Consider the following 17,302-nt stretch of genomic DNA (forward strand, 5'->3'; position numbering starts at 1 on the left):
AATGTCATTGAACTCAAAATTGCCATTTTTTTACAAAGAAATATGTGGTGGCCACTTAATTCCAAAATTGCTTTCCTTCAGAAGGCAACCCGTTGGAAGATATTTTTATATTTACTGTGTATATTGAATATCCCTGAGGGAGATGTACAATATGCTCTGATTAGAAGATTATAATCCAACAGAATGCCAAGACAAGACTCAAATTACGATCTGTGATTCAATCACTTAATGTTACATATGACTCATTCATTGAGGTTTGGGAAACTTGCTATCAGAAAGAATGAGAGAAGCACAATTTTATATGCATCTGCAAAATGCAGATAGTGATGCAAGTTACAGTATATACAGTTAACATCAACCCATTTGCCGGCAATATCCAAAGCCTAAGGAAGTTAACAACATACATCAAATCTACAGATTTCTCCAGAATAAGGAATCTTCTCTCACCAGTTCTTTTGAGGAACAAACTTGCGCATTGCATAGCTTAGTTGCTTCCACTTGAAGTAGGGACATCTGTTAAAATGCATAACAAGGGAATTAAAAACATTGACAAAAACTTCATATAAAAAGCATACAATACATGCATCATAAACCTATAAGCAAAGCAGAAATTAGAATATCAAATCTCAAAAAGATTTCACACCTTTCATTTCCTATATGTTGCATCAAGTATGCCTCCAAGAATTTGCAGAAGAAATACCAGATCTAGACATATGGATCAAAACATGATTCGTCGGAGCTACATTCACAGAGAAGCAAGTTTTTACTTTTAGTCCAACATATGGAAATTAAGATTCCCTCAGCAAATTTATTGAGGCTGAGGAAAATATACAGCACCTGCAACCAAGCTGCCTGTTAACCCTGCAGCCTGACCCGAGTAAGTGTTAAATGCCATATCCATACTTGGTTGTGGAATTCCAGATGTTATGGTCATCTGGTTCTGTGCTGGCAGCTGCAACCCACAAGAATATTGTGTTCCTCCAGCTGGCCAAGGCATTCCAGGGTTGACTGCAGGAAAAATTCAGAAGATATATAGTAAGAACTACCAGCAAATACACAAGCTATTCAAAAATTGTCAGGTCATTTGTTTCACAAATGCTAAAGCATTAATTTATGTTATTACCTTCTTGTCCAAACGTTGAACTTGTACATAATGTTTTACACCCTCCTGCCTGTTGGTTCAACAAATGATCCTCTGGTCTTATGCTTCTATCACTTTGGAGAAACCTCTGTTGTTCATCTTGAACAGATATTTTCTCACATTCAGGAATAGGAGATGGAGAAGAATCTAACCAAGCTTGTTGCAAGGGATGTCGACTTTCAGCCCTTACATAGGAGAACTGATTAGATGGTGCTAGAGTAGGAGGCGGTGGACAGTATGAATGTTGAGTATAAGAGACATTATTATTACTTATTTGCAAATGTTGGACAGGAGGTGCACCATGAGGGACCCCGGGCATGCTACTCTGTAAAAACTCAAAAGGCCTTGTAGAATTGAAAGATGCAATATTTTGGCCAGGATGTATCTAAGATGATGGAAAGCCTGTAGAACTATAAGAATCAAACACTGCTGCATTATTGACAACCTGTCCAGACTGCTGAGTATTTCCAGATAAGAGATGAAGTTGAGAGTCCTGTTCACAACCACAAGCAACCATTATATCTTCTATGAAATACAAAATACAAAAGCAATTAATTTCATACTTCATGAACTTAGCATAAAATGCATGAGCAAAGCAAACACTTACATTTAAAGGTGTAGCATATGACTGGGGAAAGGGTGGTGGGCAAATAATGGGAGAAGTTGGCAGAGGAGGGGGAGGAGAACTGGGTGGTGGTGGAGGTGGGGATGCAGGCAAGGGTGGAGGGGATGGAGGTGGATCATTGGGTAATGGGGGAGGAGGGCAAAGGCTACTCTGCTCTGGAGGTAAGGAGCAGTGAGCAGTCTCTTGTGCTATCATTGGTGGTATATAATGATCTCCACAGGAGGTTGAATCATATTCTGCTGGTGGGGAGACATCTTCCATTTCAAGCTCACCATCAACATCCTCCAAGATGTGCCGATGTCTTTCCATAGGATCAACAGAGCTCTCTGTTGGCTCTTCTTGCACTTTAACAGCTTCAACGGGTGAATTGTTCTCATCTTTCTTCAAGTCATTTGCACTTGGTTCCTCGTCATCTTCAAATATATGTGGCATCAAGAAACCTGGTAACTGAAAGGTTGTATTACTGAAAGAACAAAACAAATTATATTAGAATGGACTCTAAGCATAAAGAAATGAGAGTAAATTATGTTAAAGATAAAGCTGATATGATTACCTGCCATATTCATCAAGCATCCCTTCAATTTCCCTCAATGGGTCATCAACAACACGCTGTACTCTAGAGGGACGCCTTGATGAGATAACACCAGCTCTATCATCATTTGAAGATCCAATCTCATTCATGTAACGATGCAGAACAGGTTCTGGAAGAATTCTCCGTTCAAGCCAAAGCCTCAAAACCTTGAAAGACATAACCAGCAAGTGAAAATACTGCAGATAAAATAGCTAAGATACAAAGCATTTTGATGATGAGAGATTCTTACCTTAAGACACTGACGACGATTCTCACGTGCAATACTACCTTGTGGAGCAGCTGCACCCAACAAGCGTGGAAGAGCACTCTGAACAGCAGGAAGATATGTAGCTCCAGCAATACCTGCCACCAATTGGCATTACAGAACACAATACTTCCCATAGTCAGATCCTCACACATATAAAATCTTAATAATGTTTCCACAGCAAAGGCTTGTATTCATAAAAAATTAAGTTATCTTCAGAGTTAGTTGATATTCATAATGAAAAACTAATACAACTTCATTTACAATGTGAGCACCTTTCTGCGTGTGTGAACATTGAGTTATTGAATCCACCAGAAAAAACAAGTCTATCCTCCGATGGAAACTCGCTTCATTTTCCAGCCTGCGAACAATAAGCTCTACAACCTGCACCATACACCTGAACATCATATATCTAATAATATATCATGTATCTTGACATTCTAGCTCATAAATATTGAAGAAGCCTATGATAAAATGTTTAGAGAACTGTCTAGATCCCCATTTGTAATGTAACAAATATAATAAACTGTGTTTCCATTACTAAATCATCTCAGAAAAGAATGACCAGTTATTAAATTAGCCTCCAAAAGTTGGACATGTAAAGGATTAATAACCAGTTAGTGTGCATTCTATTACTCTGACTAAAACAATTAGAAATCTCAACATGATATAAACTAAAATTTGTTGAAACAAAAAAATGCTTAAAAAGACAATAATGCCAAAACAGCACACATCTGAATAACCAGACAGATTTGGCACAATTCTTCACTTGTAAATGATACTACTTGTAAAACAAAGAATGCCTTGTCCTGCAGCATATCAGTGTGGCAATTATCATTATATGCAGGAATTTATCATTTATCATTATATGCAGGAATGCATTTATCACTGTTGAAGCATAAGCTCTGAGATGAACACTCACCGAGGAGAAATTGACTATCCATACATAAGCTGTATAATTTGACACGTTGCTCCACCTTAACATTAAATTCTGTAAATAAGGACATTTTATTTTCTGTGGCATATCATGTTTCCTATTCCAATGTGCATATGCTCTCTATACTTCTTAATTATCTAATCAAAATCTCTGGGATGCAGTCACTGAATCTTTACATAATAATGCCAAAGCATCACATCTGAATAACCAGACAGATTTGGCACAATTCTTCACTTGTACATGATACTTGTAAAACAAAGAATGCCTTGTCCTGCATCATATCAGTGTGGCATTTATCATTATATGCAGGAATACTCCGGAGTCCATCCTAACCACTGTTGAAGCATAAGCTCTGAGATGAACACTCACCGAGGAGAAATTGACTATCCATATATAATCGGTATAATTTGACACATTGCTTCACCTTAACTGTAACATTAAATTCTGTAGGACATTTTTTTTCCACTCAACCTCTGTAACTCTGTTCGGCCCTGAGCGTGAAGCCAATGGTGACCCTGGGAGGAGGAGCTCCCAACTCCTCTGCCCCTCTGCAGACTCTGGAGCAACCAACTGTAGACAATCCTCAGCATCAGGATCTGACTTCCCAACCTCTGCAAGTCATGCAGGATGGCGATCCTGCCCTCCTCTCCAAGCCTCCAGAGACATCACAGCTCACTAAGCACTCATGTATAGCTAAGTGGACTGTGATACCATTCAATTCATGCAGGACCCCGCTTTGATTGGCAAATTCATAGGTATTTGGCCATCTGAAACCGCCCTCCTCAACTGGATCGTGCAACATAGGAAGCCCAAAGCTCACTATGAAGTTAAGATAGGCCCAAAAGGCTTCTTCACAGTTGTTTTCAGCCACCATGAGGATCAGAAAGCTGTCATGGAAGAAGGCCCGTATTTTCTCAGCTCTGCAGGCTTGTTTCTGAGACACTGGGCACCCAAATTCAACCAAGACATGGAGGACTGCTCTTGGGCTCCAGTCTGGATCCAGTTGTATTCTCTTCCGTCTGAATACTGGGACCCTGAAACCTTAGAGGATATTGGCAATAAACTGGGTCAGTTTGCCTGCGTGTCAGAGCAAACAAAGAATGGTTTCCACTCCTCTTACGCAAGGATCTGTGCCTACCTGAACATCTCAGGCTCACTTCCTGAAGCAATAGCTCTAGAATCTGAAGACAGTACCTGGACTCAAGCTCTAGACTACGAGCACGTTCCATTTCGCTGTCATAAGTGCCATCAACATGGCCATCTCTTTACAGACTGTCCCCTAAATGCATCAAGGCCAGAAACCCACGAAACAAGCAGACCAGAAGAGGAAGGTTTTACCAAAGTTCCCAGTAAAAAGCGTCACAACAGAAAAGTGAATGCAACAAGCTCAACAGACACAAGCCACCACTGGCAACAGCTTCAAGGTGTTTAGCAAACTACCAGAGGATCAAATGGACCAAGACTGGAGGCTTCACTCCTAGATCCAGCTCCGAATCCAAAAGGCAAAGGCCCAATGGAATCTACGCACCGCATTCTTCATCGGAAAGTGCAACAGGCTCTTCTGACAATGCTGCTAATTCAAAAAACCAAGTCCTCAGAAAATGACTTCGATCCCTACATGCAAAAAGTTTGGAAGCAAGCCCACACATAGCTGTAAGTGCTGAAGTTGCCTCAGGAGGACTCGGAATGACCTGGAACTCGCATCTTATTCAAGTAGAGCTTCATGATCAGCTCCGCAATGCCCTAACAGTCAAATTCCACATTCTAGACACGGATCAACATGGCTACCTGACCAACATATATGGTCCCAATATTCCTTCAAGGAAACATGAAATGATTCAATATCTAGCCACCCTTCGTAGCACCCTCAACCCCAAGCTTCAAATCTTCTTAGAGGACTCCAATCTGGTGGACATACAGACATCTAATGGACTTTATACCTGGAACAACAGGAGGGGAGGTGCTGCCCAGATATCTTGTCTGCTTGATAGATTCTTGGTGGCCAGGCAATGGCTAACAGGCAGCAGCGATCTTGCAGCTGAGATACTCACCTCAGCAGACTCAGATCACTGGCAGTATCATGGCACTCCTTTGGTAAGCCTCTCAAACGCCCTTTTCGATTTAAACAATTTGGCTAACAGACCCTGAAATAGTCAGCAAAATCCAGAACTGGTGGCAGAGCATAAAAGTTTGTGGTACCAAGATGTACATTTTCCAGCAAAAATTGAAAAGAATCGAAGACCTTCTCCGTAAATGGAACAGGGAAGAATTTGGAAACATATTCCGGTAAAAGCTAATCCTAGAAGAACAATTATCCTCTCTCCAGCAGGTCATCATCTCAAGGGGACGCACATCAGAACTTACAGATCAGGAAGAAGGCCAACTCATGCAGCAATTGGAGGATTGCTACAAACAAGAAGAGATCCACTGGAGACAAAAATCCAGAATCTCTTGGCTGAAAGATGGAGAAAGAAATACAGCATTCTTTCACTGCTCAACCATCCAACACAGAGCCAATAACCGCATTGCTTCGCTGCATCTGGACAATGGGGACATAATAGAGCAGGAAGACCTGGAAGCCACTCTGGTCAGCCACTTCTCGAATATCCTCACAGAACATAACTGATCACATCCCTCGTCTTGTGTCTCAAGAACACAACATTACTCTATTCAGAGAATTCAAGGGGGAAGAAGTACATGAAGCACTTCTTAGTATGCCAGAAGGAAAGGCCCCGGGACCAGATGGCTTTACAGTCTCCTTCAAAAGTTGTTGGCACTTCCTGCATCAGGTCATTACTGAATTGGTAGAGGACTCTTGAGCATCTCATTCTATTCTGCCAGCCCTCAATGCCACCTTCCTTGCTCTAGTGCCTAAGGAAGATAAAGCTGCCACAGAAGGTAAGTACAGGCCCATAGTACTCTGGACTGTAATTTATAAAATTATCTCCAAAGTTATTGCAAACCGCCTAAAGGCCATCCTCCCGAACCTCATTTCCCAGAGCAATCAGGTTATGTTGAAGGCAGGCAGATCCTTGATGGCATCATCCTTGCCCATGAAGCCATCCACTCCATCAACTCTCTAAAGCTTCCCGGCATGCTCATCAAGTTGGATCTCTCCAAAGCCTTCGACACTCTCAACTGTGATTATATAAAACAGGTCCTGCTTGCCTTCAGGTTCAGTCCTCCCTGGACCTCCTGGGTTATGTCCTTGATCTCCTCAACTTTCTTCTCTATCCTTGTAAATGGTTCCTCATCGGACACCTTTCAGCCCTGCAGAGACACCAGGCAAGGAGATCCTCTCTCCCTTTCTCTTCATTCTTATGGCAGAAGGATTGGGTCAAGCATTAAAATCTGTCATTACACGGCAACCCGACCCCCTCTCCCATCAACAATTTGCTCATGACACTCTCCTTTTCAATCACTCCTCAGTCAAGGAAGCTCATTCCATTAAAAGAATTCTGGATTCATTCTCCATGGCCTCAGGATCACCCATCAATTTGAACAAATCTCTCATCTTCTTTTTTCACACTCCCCTTGCCACCCAAAGGAATATATAGCGCATTCTGGGTCCTCAAAGCTCTCAGAAACATTCAGCGCAATTTCTTGTGGAGAGGCTCTCACATCAAACAAAACAGGCCATTGGTCAAATGGGACAAGCTCGGCCTCTCAAAAAAAGAAGGTGGGCTTGATCTAAAAGACCCAGAAAAGTTAACAAAGTCACAGGGGCAAAGATCTGGTGGATATGGGTCAAACACACCACTGAACCATGGGCCAAACTATGGCATTTGAAATACGCTCGGAACACTGACAAGCAGGATCAACCATCAATTTGGACAAATCTCTCCCCTTGCCACCGCATTCTGGGTCCTCAAAGCTCTCAGAAACATTCAGTGCAATTTCTTGTGGAGAGGCTCTCACATCAAACAAAACTCGCCATCGGTCAAATGGGACAAGCTTTACCTCTCAAAAAAAGGAGGTGAGCTTGATCTAAAAGACCCAGAAAAAGTTAACAAAGTCATGGGGACAATGATCAGAGGGAGATGGGTCAAGCACACCACTGAACCATGGGCCAAACTATGGCATTCAAAATACACTCAGAACACTGCCAAGCAGGATCTCATTAGATTGAACTCCACCATCCAGGGTTCTCACATCTGGAAAATGTGCAAACACAAACAGATCCATGGTACAAAACCCAAGTCTTTGCCGAGAGTTACAACTCCCCCTCAGTGAGCGTCAAGCTAGTGCCTCAAACAAGACGTTAGTCTCGCAACACTGGCAGTAAGACCCTTCTCAGGAAAGACACAGATGGACCCTTCCCACTCTGGCTCAAGAGGAGGACTCAGAAACTAATCGTTCTTGCTTGCAGGGGGCTCTTGATTGCAGAACACCAAAAAAGAAAAACAGCCCAGACAATTTAAGGTGGGCATACAAAAATGCAGGTACATTTAGTGTCAAAGAAGCATACAGTATATACTCGCAGACCCAAAATCAGGTCTGGAACCTTTTTGGTCGAATTTATGGGCCCTGCAACTCTGGCCGAAGATAGACATCTTCAGTTGGCTCCTTGTCAGAAGACGCATCCTAACTTGGGAAAATCTTACTAAGAGGATTCGTAGAATCCTTATTGTGCTGCATGTGTTGATCCTCACAGGAATCGATTGATCATCTATTTGGTGAGTGTCCCTTAGCCAGCCAATTATGGAAGAGAATAGAACAGGGTTCTCAACAGGCTTTGGTCCCTAATCCCCTTCTTCTTCATCTAGGAAATCTGGAAGGAAAGGAATCGTCAAGCCTCCAAACGCAATCAGAAATAAACCAAAATTCTTTCCAGAAGAGCTGGATCACTGGTCTGCTCCTCCAATTAACGTCACCAAGCTCAACTATGACGGTGCATCCAAGGGTAACACGGGACCCGCAGGCATCAGAGGGGCTTTTCAGGATCTCCATGGCGATATCATTCGAGCTTTCAGCGGCTAAATCAGATGGGAAAGCAACAACATGGCTGAGCTGGAAGCACTCACACGAGGGCTAATCATAGCCCAATTGCATCAGCATGGTGTTCAACAACTAGCAGCAATCATTGCAGAAGGGTGGGCAACCATTTTCACTCACACCAGAAGGAGGGCCAACAGATTAGCAGATCTCCTTGCCAATTAAGGGGTGGAAGGCAATCTGGCTTCTAATTCAGTAAAGGCAGAGTTCTCTCTCAAATGTCACCTGGTCTTCTCAATGTCAAACTCTCATCTCACGGGAGAAGCCTCCCAAGGAGTCCCCTAGCCACTGAAATGTATCAAGGAAAGAACAAGCCTCATGGGGACAGCTTTGCTGGTTAGCCCAAGCTTGCAGAATCTCTGATGACTAACACTTTTGTCAATATAATATGACTTTCTGACTTACAAAAAAATATTAAATTCTGGAAAAGGGGGCATTTTATTTTCTGTGGCATATCATGTTTCCTATTCCAACGTGCATATGCTCTCTACATTTCTTGACTATACTCAACCCTCTAACCCAACCAATTAACAAGACCAAAACAAAAGTCCTCACACATAAACAAATGAGAAGAAGCTGGAGTTTGTGAAAAAAAATATACAAAAAAGGACTGCATTTGAGCAGAGTAAAAGGAGATCTATCATCCAGAGGAATCCTGCTTTGACCTAAATTCAAATCCAAGTCATTATACAGAATAGGTGGTAGAGTTTCACTTAGACCCTCATATTGTGGAGGGGTTCACAGAAAAATGTCTTAGAACCTGATGTTTGAACATAATCCTGCAGCCTTACATTTTTCTTTGACCTCAGTCAATCAAAGATAATATTGTTAGGGAGGACGAGTAGATCATTAGCCAATTGGGCAGTAGAGGATGCAAGGGGAACTTTTACTGAAAACCCTAGGTTGGTCTTTTGATAAGTATCCACATCCATGTGTAAGAGTTTTAAATTCTAACTAAAAACTTATAAGGCCTTGACAAATAAGCTAATCAGGGGTCCTCATAAAAGTCGCATTGGATGGAGGCAGAAATATTGTGCATGCAAAATATTCATTCTTCACTTTAATCATTGACAATTTTCATCATAAACTTATCACAAATGAAAAAACCACAGCCAAAAATAACATTAACTACTTGTTTACCAAACTGGAAAATAATAGATATGAAACTTACCTCCCCAGCAATGCCATATTTTGCACAGTCAATAGCATGGCGCGATGCTCTGCCAATACTTTCCTTTGTCCTTGACAATGTCTCAAGCATTCCTTCAAAAGTATCCCTGGCAATTGCTGCTTCTGTATCCCCACTAAGTGTCCCTCCAACTGATTTTCGCTCTGACCCTATTTTACCTTCTTCACTTGATTCCGGATCCATCATATTTGACAGGCCCCACTGCTGTGCATTAACTCTGGGACTTCTTGGTTCCATATGGGCAATGGCATCCTTCGTATCCTCAGGTGCCTCACCATCAAAGTGAAGTTGAATAGGTGAACTGTGTTCTGAACTACTCCCTCGGATTGGTGAAGGACTGGAAATAAAAGGAATAGAATTCTCAGTTTCTTCAATTAAAACAGAATGTGGTAGAACTGCTGAACGAGCTTGTTCTCTCTTAGCCTGTGCAGCTGCTATAAGATGCTTCAGAGATGTAGATGGAGTTTCCATATCAGAATCATTTGACACTGTTCTGAATTTTACTTCTTTTGCAGCATCATACCTATAACATCGACCAAAATGATCAGAACAACAAAGTAAGAACAATATAAACTTGAAGAAGCAGGCATTTAAAAGAAACAACAAAAGGCAGAAATGTAATATGAAAAGCAAATGGATGAATATAAGACTTACACTTGTCTGAGCTTGTTTGCTTTTTCTAAATGTAACTCTGCAGGATGTGACACACCATCCAATTTCATTGTCGTAATACCATTTATCTTCACCTTAAATTTTGAAGGCCCTGTGACTTTTTCTGCTGAAGGTTCTATGCCAGATTTTATAGGGGAAACTTGGTCATGCTTGCGAACAGCCAATTGCTTAGGTAACTGCCCTTGGTTAAGCTTCTCTGACCCAGACTTCCCACGATCTTTCTTAAGGCCTCTGCTATTTTTCTTTGCAGGGGTCATGCAAGATTTCTTCACCCTGACGCTCTTTGACTTGTATTCATATTGATCAGCCTCACCCTTTAGTGCAAAATGAGCCTTGTTCAGAGGTGTGCTGATTGAATTGCCTTGTCTTGAAGCTAAATTTCCACCATCTTGCTTCTTTGGAGAAAACAGCACTGGTGCAGTCATGCTATGTTTCTTTTGTTCTTCCATTTTATAATCAGACAGTGATGATTCACTAGGCATTTTTGTGTTTCCATTCCTCTCATCCTTATCTCCATTCTGTTGTTTATCCATGTGCTTACAGGTCTTTGAATCTTCAAACAATGGATCCACCTGCTTCTCCTCTACCCAACTGACCGGCTCTGAAGGAAACCTCATAAATGATTGATATGAATCTGAAGATGCTACGGGTTTCTTGCTACATCCTATTTCATTTGCCGATTTTGGAATCAACATGTCTACTTTGACACATTCCTCATTTCCCTTAACTGCCTTCTTGTCATTCTCAAAACATTTAGTATAAGGTCTTTCATCTGCAGAAATCCCACATGCATCATCCTGTCCAGCAACACCAGTTGTCATTGGTTCCACTGAAGCGGTAGCAGCTTCTGCAACACATGCAGACATAGCTTCCTGAGCCCGGTGACGTCGTTTAGAGGGGGGTAGGGCTGCTTCATCACTTGGTAAGCTACTTCGCAGACGATATTTATCAGCCTTTGGTGGCAAACATGTAGGCCTTTCCATTAAAATTGAAGGCATCTGCCCATGTAGTAAATCACCTTCAGTTTCATGAATGTTTGAACTTGTGACATTACAAGTTCTCAAATGGCATTCCTTTAACATAAATGTATTATCTGCTGCAGTATTTTCTCCTGTATTGTCAAAGGCACTTATCATGCCTCCTTTACTGGAACCTTCTACAATTTTCTTGGTTTCATCTTCAGCATCAACTCTTGCCCTTTTTACCAAATGTAGTTGTTCATCAAAGTTGAGTTTATGTTTCCTTCCCTTAATCTGTGTTCTTTTCTTTCGATGATCTACCCCCGGTAATAATTCAAAAAAATTATCTTCTTCTGTACAAGTATTTATCTTTGTTTGACCATCAAATCTGTGCAGTGGTATTGATAATCCTGAATTATGTTTCTTCAAGAGATTTCTTTTTTTCTTCAGAATGGAATTCTGATGCAAAAAAGTGTTTGAAACTGCCCTAACTTCATTATCTTCAGTCACAGACGTAGAAAGCACATGATCTTTATCATTAGGATCAGAGTTTTCATGAATATGTTCAAAATCTTTTTCACACTTCACATTTTCTTTGAAGTTTGAAACCTGATTGCTGTCCTCAGTGTTTCCATGTTTAAATGATTCAAAATTGCTAACACTGTTATCTGTCACTGCTTTTCTCCAATCTTCGATCTCACTTTCAGGCAATAATCGAGAACTTCTAGTTTCTTTTTCGATGCTATGCCTTTTCTGACCAAATTGCTTTTCACTCATGCTCTGCTCTAAAATAGTGCCTGTCTCTGGTGGTTGTATCCCATTTTCTTCAAGGTCAGAGAAATTCATACTGTTTTCTCTACCATTATGAATATTGTTTTCAATCTCTGATGACCTTTTGAAATCTCTCTTTATCGTCTTCAACTCTGGCTCGGCCATTGTACATACTGCACCAGAAACATCAGACCTTAAATGGTTCTCAAAATGGCTTGTGGGAACTGCACCAGAAACATCAAACCTCAAATGGTCCTCAAAATGGGTTGTAGACTTCTTTATCTTTATCACTGACCTCATATGGTCTGATTTAGATGGTACTGAACTGTGCTTTTTAAGCCCAACCTGAACAGCACTGAGCATCTTACTATCTTTCTTAGCAGGTGTGATCAATGAGGTAGAAGGCTTTTGCTTAATATCACCGACCTCATGAGTCTTTTGCCAGTTTTCCTGCCTATGCCGTTCCCTTTTAATATCATGTTTCTTGATTACAGTATCATAATGTATTTGCATGGATGGATCTTTGTGGATTTTCAACATTTCCTCTGCCTGATCAGTTACTTCTTGGATTTTATCATCTTTTGTTAACTGTACTTTCTCCACAGACTCCTTTGATCTTTCGTCAATACATGATCTAGCTTTCACATTATCAATCTCTGGAATAAATTCCTGTTTCTCTGTATCTTTCTCATCAAACGCTTTACATATTTCTTTCACCGCTCGAGTAAAGTCAGATTCAGCCTTCCCTCGACATTTGGCAGACAACTTAATTTTCAGGTCAGCAGTGAATGCCTGAACGTCAGTAGGAGCACAAAACCCACTGCAAAAGAAGTAACAGATATTTAATAGATAAAATCAGAAAACCAAAACCTTCACCCATTTGTAAAAACAGTGTTGCATCCTATATTTTAAAGACAAAGATGACATCAAATAAAAACTTGTCATTCTAGAAACCACAGATAAGATTATCCAAGCACATATTAATTGAAGGCATTTATCTAGCAGCTAAAGAGGTTTGAGGAAACACAGGTATAGCAAAAACACACCCAAAGCTCATTTTTTTCATTTTGAGTATCCAATCCTAAGTTTACAGAATAGTATATCCAATATGTCTATAGTAATCAATGACATCAAATTTGTTTCAGCATTATTAAAAATACTAACACTAAGCTACCCGATATAATTAGTAAGCATAATATCTCCTAATATGTTGGAGAATCAATAGCAGTAAACAAAATTAACAAAAGAAATTATAGAATCACAGTGTCCTCTGTATATGTCAGCATCTAAGAAAAAAACTCACAAATTGACTTAGGATTATAAATATTAGTACTTTGTAGTTCTTTTGCCATTCTTCAATCAATGTGCAAGAGTGAAAATAATTCCTTCTCCTGCCAGTTTCCATAACAAAAAGCTAAAACATAGACCTGAAACTACCATCATTCTATCGGTATTTAATGCAAACTCATAATATGGTGTCACTTACATTTCATTTGTACCGAAGAAATGTACAAAAACTTTCCTAGGATCAGAAGGGTGTTCCCAATCTTCAGGCCTGCTTATCTGCAATTCAAAGAAACATCCATTATCAGAATAGAGACTATTTCCCATTGCATGTTACATTAAACTAAATTTTCTCCAAGATAGGTCATTCAATATAGGGTTTTGACAGGTAGTTCCATTAAAATAAACAAAGCTAAAGTTTAGAAAAATATAATATTTCTTCATTTTTCTTTTAAGGACCTTAACCTAATTTAATCTACATAAAGGAATTTTAGATGAAGGCATAGTACCTATAGGAAGAGGCCCTGACTCACAGGAGAACCCCATAATTTGATACGAGTGCACATAAAGTATATTCTACTTTCACTGCTAATAAATGACAAGCCTGTTAAGTGCAAACCAAATACACACAAAACAAGACGAAATTTAATCTATATAATGTTGATTTTATTGAAGACATAGTGGCTATAGGAAAGGAGACTAGGATAACCATATAATTTAATAGAGGTGCACAGATAGTAATCTATTTTCATTGCTGATAAATGACAAGTCTGTTATAACTTATAAGCAAACCAGATAGACAATAAACAGGACGAAATTATAGAGACGGGTGATTTCTACGGCCATATGACCAAGAAACCTCATCTAATTGTACATACCATAATGTAAGAAAAGATGAAAAGTACGGAGATCACTGGCATAATTTCTGGTATAGGGTTTGATTTCTCGGGCAGGGTTCAGAGAAACCTTGTGTGCAGCAACAAGGTTTTGCAATTCTAGGAATAAGAAAAGAATATCGGCACAGATTGGGCAATCAATGTAAACATCAGAGAGAAAGATGCCCGATGGTCATTGCAATCAGCACAATAGATTTGAAACCCTGGAAAACCTTGGGGTATTAACAAAAGCGATAATAAGATAGTAATTTAATGTGGCACATGCAAATATCAACAAGAGGATACATCTCATACATAAACAAAAAGAAGGGCAAACAAAAAGCAGCCTATTTAGGCTAGCAAAACTCACTTCATCGCCAATGAGGTTGAGGTTCAGCGGTAAAGACAGTGGAATGTCAGGCTACCCACCAGGTTCAATTACAGGTGCAAACCCTGGGTTATTTAGACAAAAGACTATCCCCTTGTCACAGCAACTCAGTCACATGAAATTACTCTTAATTAATGATTCATCTTTTCAGGGGCATAACGTTCAATAAAACAAGCCACTTGTGTGCCTGATGGATTTGTGCCAATTTTAATGCCCTTAGAGTTTAATGGAGGCGCTTTCCACCCCAAAAAAACAAACTCACTTCCATCGCTTGCGTTTAGAGTCTAGATAGTAATTTCTGGTATAGGGTTTGATTTCTCGGGCAGGGTTTCAGAGAAACCTTGTGTGCAGCAACAAGGTTTTGCAATTCTAGGAATAAGAAAAGAATATCGGCACAGATTGGGCAATCAATGTAAACATCAGAGAGAAAGATGCCCGATGGTCATTGCAATCAGCACAATAGATTTGAAACCCTATGACTAAAGCCATGAACATTCATACAAACCCTGGAAAACATTGGGGTATTAACAAAAGCGATAATAAGATAGTAATTTAATGTGGCACATGCAAATATCAACAAGAGGATACATCTCATACATAAACAAAAAGAAGGGCAAACAAATGCGGATGAAAAATAGAATGGCGTACCTTAGCGGGCCATGCCGGAAATCCTTTGACCTTGGCGAGCACGAGATCTTCAATCCTCCATTGTCTGCAGGCAGCTGCTTTGCCTCCTCGTCTTTTAGCCGGTGCCATGTCGTAAAACCCTGACGGCAACGACAAACGGAACCTTTATTATTATCCCTCTCCGGCATACCCTAAACCAGTATTATACCCTGCCAGTCCTCTTTCTCCACAATTTCCATAGAACCATGAATTTTCCCCTGCCCCTGACGCCACAATAGTATCAATGCCTCATATCAATTGGGTACCTGTTAAATTATGGGTTAATGTTTTACAGTAGCAATATTTCCGTGGCTCCTTGACAATGGAGGAATGGGCATATAATTGAATCCGCTGGCCGCAGGTTTCGCCCTTTGTATCTCTGGGAGTAATAATTAATCGAAGGTGAAAGAATGGAAGATCAATTGCAAGCGAAGATTGCGATGGAATTTAACAATTTTGAGGGTCCGTTTAACCTCGATCCAACCCTTTTATAGCTAAAAATTAACATCTTCCAGTGATAATTTGCTCTTTGGCGTGTTTCTATGCAACCAATAAGTTCTACTTGTTTAACCCCCCTCCCGACCGACCACATACGTCTTCCCCACTTCCTCTTCAAAAAAAAATTTCATATTTTTGTAAATATATATATTATAAACGGAAAATAAATAGGGATAAAATTGGAAAATAAAAGTTATATGATTTTATTGAAGTTAACTTTGTCCATAATTATTAGGGATATTATTTTTTTAAATATTATTTATATTGAAAGTATTTTTAGATTTTAGTGTAAAAATTCAAATTATTTTTAATTGTTTAATAACTTGACACATCATAATTAAAAAAAAAAAAAAATCACTTTTTATTAAAATATCACCTATGAGATAAGTAAATTCCAACGAGATGTCCCTCATAATTATCCTTAATAATTATTCATTATAAAATTTTACTTCATACATTAAAAAAAACACCAACACTAAAAACACTAAAACCAATAACTGATTACTTTAGATATTTTCATATAATACTATGTGTACTTTAAAAAAATGGTTATTAAAAATATTACATCAAGATATTGATAAGATTGTTGGAAATTAAAATTTGATGGTCACGTGTAAAACATTAATATAATAGGTGGTATTTCAAGGAAACTTTTATTTCATAGACCATAGAAAAGTAAACGCTGCCTGACATGCGCATTTACCTTTCGCCCTCTGAGTGAGAGCAAGCCCGCATTTACCTTTTGCCCTCTGAGTGAGAGCAAGCCCGCATTTACCTTTCGCCCTCTGAGTGAGAGCAAGCCCGCATTTACCTTTTGCCCTCTGAGTGAGAGCAAGCCCATCGAGATAGCAATCTCGAGAGAGGGCGAAAGGTAAATACCTGGCATGTCAGACAGCATTTACTTTTCTATGGGCTATGAAATAGGAGTTTCGGTATTTCAATGTTAACAAAAATTACTAAAATTAAATACTAATTTTTTTGTTTTATTTTTATTTTCTTGAGTTTGAAATTTGCAAATAATTGTATTTTAATTTATAAATATATAATAAAGATGATTAGTTAAAGAATAAGTTAATATGTTATAGGAATTAAAATTATATAAGTTGAGATATATATAATATTTAAGTTTATTTATGTATAGGTTTTTGTGTTGTGTAATATTGGTGAAAGAGATTATTATATTATAATTAGTAGGTGTGAAAGACAAACTTTAAAGTTTTTTTGATTAATGGGTTTGTAGGTTTTCTATCAATTGGGTTACTTTGGGGGGTTGGGAGGAATGGTTGTTATCTTCCTCATCATGATTCAATTCCCACGAGTAACATGTTGCACTTATATTGAATATGTTGCAATGGCTTCAAGCCTTATTGTTATATGATCTTGAACCCTAAAGAATATCTTACCCTTGCCACTGCAATGCTTGGTTACATGGTAAAAAAAAATTGTAATTCTCCATAAAAAGAATT

General features: G+C 39.4%; 2 protein-coding genes across 2 annotated transcripts; both read right to left on the reverse strand.

Moving 5' to 3' along the window:
- Positions 1 to 92: 92 nt before the first annotated feature.
- On the reverse strand, positions 93 to 1,460 carry LOC149233519 (uncharacterized). The gene is made up of 3 exons (XM_089379784.1): positions 1,124 to 1,460; positions 838 to 1,008; positions 93 to 739 (listed from the first exon to the last, which is right to left on the reverse strand). The coding sequence occupies exons 1-3, from the start codon at positions 1,458 to 1,460 to the stop codon at positions 666 to 668; spliced, it is 582 nt and encodes a 193-aa protein (XP_089235910.1). The 3' UTR covers positions 93 to 665.
- Positions 1,251 to 15,917, reverse strand: LOC149233520 (ENHANCER OF AG-4 protein 2-like). The gene is made up of 9 exons (XM_089379783.1): positions 15,321 to 15,917; positions 13,612 to 13,688; positions 10,378 to 12,945; positions 9,706 to 10,246; positions 2,878 to 2,986; positions 2,588 to 2,700; positions 2,320 to 2,504; positions 1,749 to 2,229; positions 1,251 to 1,634 (listed from the first exon to the last, which is right to left on the reverse strand). The coding sequence occupies exons 1-9, from the start codon at positions 15,426 to 15,428 to the stop codon at positions 1,527 to 1,529; spliced, it is 4,290 nt and encodes a 1,429-aa protein (XP_089235909.1). The 5' UTR covers positions 15,429 to 15,917; the 3' UTR covers positions 1,251 to 1,526.
- Positions 15,918 to 17,302: the final 1,385 nt, after the last annotated feature.

The sequence above is a fragment of the Pinus tabuliformis genome, chromosome J, assembly GCF_031772625.1.
Source record: "Pinus tabuliformis cultivar Carrire ecotype Pingquan chromosome J, CPIR1, whole genome shotgun sequence".
Taxonomy (NCBI): Eukaryota; Viridiplantae; Streptophyta; class Pinopsida; order Pinales; family Pinaceae; genus Pinus; species Pinus tabuliformis.

What these genes read in the sequence shown, in the direction of transcription:
- LOC149233519 (XM_089379784.1), bottom strand. Translation starts at nt 1,460, where the DNA reads ATGCCCGGGGTCCCTCATGGTGCACCTCCTGTCCAACATTTGCAAATA. An exon ending in TTCAACGTTTGGACAAGAAG is followed by an intron (nt 1,009 to 1,123) that starts GTAATAACATAA and finishes TTTTTCCTGCAG; the next exon opens with TCAACCCTGGAATGCCTTGG. An exon ending in AACAGGCAGCTTGGTTGCAG is followed by an intron (nt 740 to 837) that starts GTGCTGTATATT and finishes CTGTGAATGTAG; the next exon opens with CTCCGACGAATCATGTTTTG.
- LOC149233520 (XM_089379783.1), bottom strand. Translation starts at nt 15,428, where the DNA reads ATGGCACCGGCTAAAAGACGAGGAGGCAAAGCAGCTGCCTGCAGACAA. An exon ending in ATGTTCACACACGCAGAAAG is followed by an intron (nt 2,701 to 2,877) that starts GTGCTCACATTG and finishes AATTGGTGGCAG; the next exon opens with GTATTGCTGGAGCTACATAT. An exon ending in ATGCTTGATGAATATGGCAG is followed by an intron (nt 2,230 to 2,319) that starts GTAATCATATCA and finishes TTGTTCTTTCAG; the next exon opens with TAATACAACCTTTCAGTTAC.